The 2737-nt window shown below is 40.7% G+C and overlaps 1 protein-coding gene across 4 annotated transcripts in view; it reads left to right on the forward strand.

The window, feature by feature from the left end:
• The window catches only part of LOC107081801 (fibroblast growth factor receptor 1-A-like), a 59287-nt gene that overhangs the window by 46160 nt on the left and 10390 nt on the right, over window positions 1-2737 (forward strand). For all 4 annotated transcript variants that reach the window (XM_015370049.1, XM_015370047.1, XM_015370048.1 and 1 more), the window contains exon 10: window positions 1305-1450. In XM_015370049.1, coding sequence (XP_015225535.1) covers window positions 1305-1450 — 146 coding nt within the window. The remainder of the gene's footprint in view (window positions 1-1304; window positions 1451-2737) is intronic.

Consider the following 2737-nt stretch of genomic DNA (forward strand, 5'->3'; position numbering starts at 1 on the left):
GTGCACTTTTACTTTCGCCCTCAGGGGGGAGCCTCGCTGGAAAATCAACACCGGTTGCATAGTGTACCTTTAATGTTAATAGACTGGGAGGAAGTTCTTGTTGTGAACAGGTGGAGAGATCTGTGAATTGCAAAGCTAGGCTTGCTGGAAAACCTGCAAAATCAGTCAGCTTACTGTAAATAGATGATGACGCGGTCTGCTCACGCACTCTTTGTTTATCAGAGTATCGAGGCACGGATGAACCGTGCCGAGCCCTACTGTTGAACTAGTACTAGATTTAGCTCAGTTCTGTTCTGTCTGGCACGGTCCAGTTCAGTTGCGTTCCATTTAGCACAGTTTCAAAACGCTACTGTAAATTAAACTTCTGATTACATGGGAAGTTTTATTTTTAAATTCTTTATTTTGTCATTCAGGCAGCAAAAAAAAACAAAACATGCATAAAATGAAGAGGTGAAATGAAAACAGTTGGGGTGACGATTTTTCATTCACTTCAGTCATAAAGGTTCTCAAGTAGTGGCCATTTTCACCAGTTCAGATCAAAGATCCCCTTTAAGTCGAAGAAGGAAAGTCGCTCTCTCCGTTTCATTATTCTTTATAAGTCTACTTCCATCTGGCAGCTCTTTTTTAAAACCGTTTCCTTGTGATTTCTTCATAGCAACCTTCTTGAAGAAGTATCAGTCTTCTTTTGTAATACCTGTATGATTAGCTGGAGCCGGTAGAGAGTAGTGTTTTGTACATCAGTTTCCAATTAGTCTCTGAAATTTATTTCTGCATTTCCTTTCTCTATTTGACTTTTAAGTGAAACACATTGCACAAATGAAAATGAGTAAGAATTTCTTAAAATAACTGTATTTACCCTTAATTTGAGTAGGAAACCATTATCTGCCAATTGAGTGAGCAGTTTTACCCTTAAAATAAGATAATTAGATATTATGCAATTGAAATAAGAGACTACAGTTGTTGTTTTTTTTCTTATTTTGAATGTAAATGATCTTATTCTATTGGCAAAATATCTCATTTATCTCCTCAGTAAAAATTTTTTTTACTCATTTTAAGAAAAAAATTACTTAGACTTAAATTTTTTTGCAGTGTGCATTGTTCCTGTTGCATTTGGAAACATTGCCATAGTTTATATACTGATCTAGAAGGCTTTTGGTTAAGTGAGTCGGATTATAGTTAGCTGGTAAGTTTTGTTTAAATTACACAGGAAAATGTTTAGCTTCCCTCCGGCCTCATAAACACCCTGATATTGTTTATTTCACTTTGAGAGGAGTAATGTTCCCCTTTTTTCCTTTGTACCTCAGGTTTCTGTGGATTCAAGCTCCTCCAACCACTCTGGAGTGATGCTGGTTCGTCCTTCCCGCCTCTCCTCTAGTGGCACTCCGATGCTGTCGGGAGTATCTGAGTGTGAACTCCCACAGGATCCCCGCTGGGAGATCTTCAGAGACAAGTAGGTCTTCATAAAAAGCTTGGAGCTAATCGGTGGTGGCTCCTGCTTTTCTATTTGGGGCTCAGCATAGATGCCGGTGCATGTTTTTGATTGGGATTAAATCTGCTGTCTGACATGCTGAACTGGAGACAGCTGTACGCTCCGATGGATGGACGGATATCGATTCATCTAGTGGTTAATTTTTTAGACTAATCTAAGATGTTGTTTATTATTCTTAAATAAACAAACTTTTCAGAATCAGATTTATCGCCAAGTAGGTTACAAAGAATTTGACTTGGTGTTGATGGTGCAGACAAATTATATATTTGCACAATAAAGACTCCAATCAGAATGCAGTGGGAACATCAGAGCTGGGTCGACCCGCTAATTTAGGTGGAACCATTCAGCAAAACGTACCGACGTCAACACACCGTGTTTCATCTAACAAACTGAAACATCTCCGTTTTCATTGGCTAAGCATGGCACACACTGGTAAGAGGGATTCGGACTGATAAAGGGAGAAAAACAATAATGCACACTGAATACGCCCTGGCTTCCTTGCGTGTTGCTATCCATTGTTTGCTTTCCTGTTGCACGGGTGACATCATCAATGCTAAAGTTCAATTTATATATATGACGCATAGCCACTGCATCCGTCGTTGCACACCTTAAAAAAAATCCTGACTATGCGTTGGACGGTCGCAAACCCGCGCAGACCTCAAGCGGAAACGCAGACAAAAAAGCAGCTGTGATTTGGTCCTTGTTACGCCTTTCCGACTGTCTGTGTGGTCGTCCTTCTCGTTTCGGTGCCGTGGATGCGCCATTTTTAAAAACCGAGGAACAACTACAATGTACAACTACGACGAAAGGTTAATCGGTCTTTTTTGCCAACTCCATTAGCAGAACCTAGATCGATGTCTAGCAACTCTAGATCCGCCAAAAATCCGCCAAAGTTCTTGCGAGTTCTCGAATGGGCTTCCCCTTACGCTTTGGCAGGAAACTGCTGTGCGTTCCTAGAAATTCCAAACCGACGGTAAAACTGGTTCGCGACCAGACCTAGGCGACATTTGATGTGTGCGGTAACAGAAGTATAATCTGCCCTTAACACATCAGACACGCAGCGGCAAAGCCAGCTTTTTCGGTCAACTGGAAGGGATTGTTAGCAGGTTGAACTGTTTTAAAAAAAACTACGTTAACCAGCTAATTTCAGTGGGAAAGAGGCTTAAAGGAATAGTACACCCAAAACATGATTAGCCTTCATTTTCTACTCACCCCCATGCTGAACAACACTCTGGAGTACTTTTTTGA

This window comes from Cyprinodon variegatus, unplaced genomic scaffold, assembly GCF_000732505.1.
Source record: "Cyprinodon variegatus isolate N-32 unplaced genomic scaffold, C_variegatus-1.0 Scaffold41, whole genome shotgun sequence".
Taxonomy (NCBI): Eukaryota; Metazoa; Chordata; class Actinopteri; order Cyprinodontiformes; family Cyprinodontidae; genus Cyprinodon; species Cyprinodon variegatus.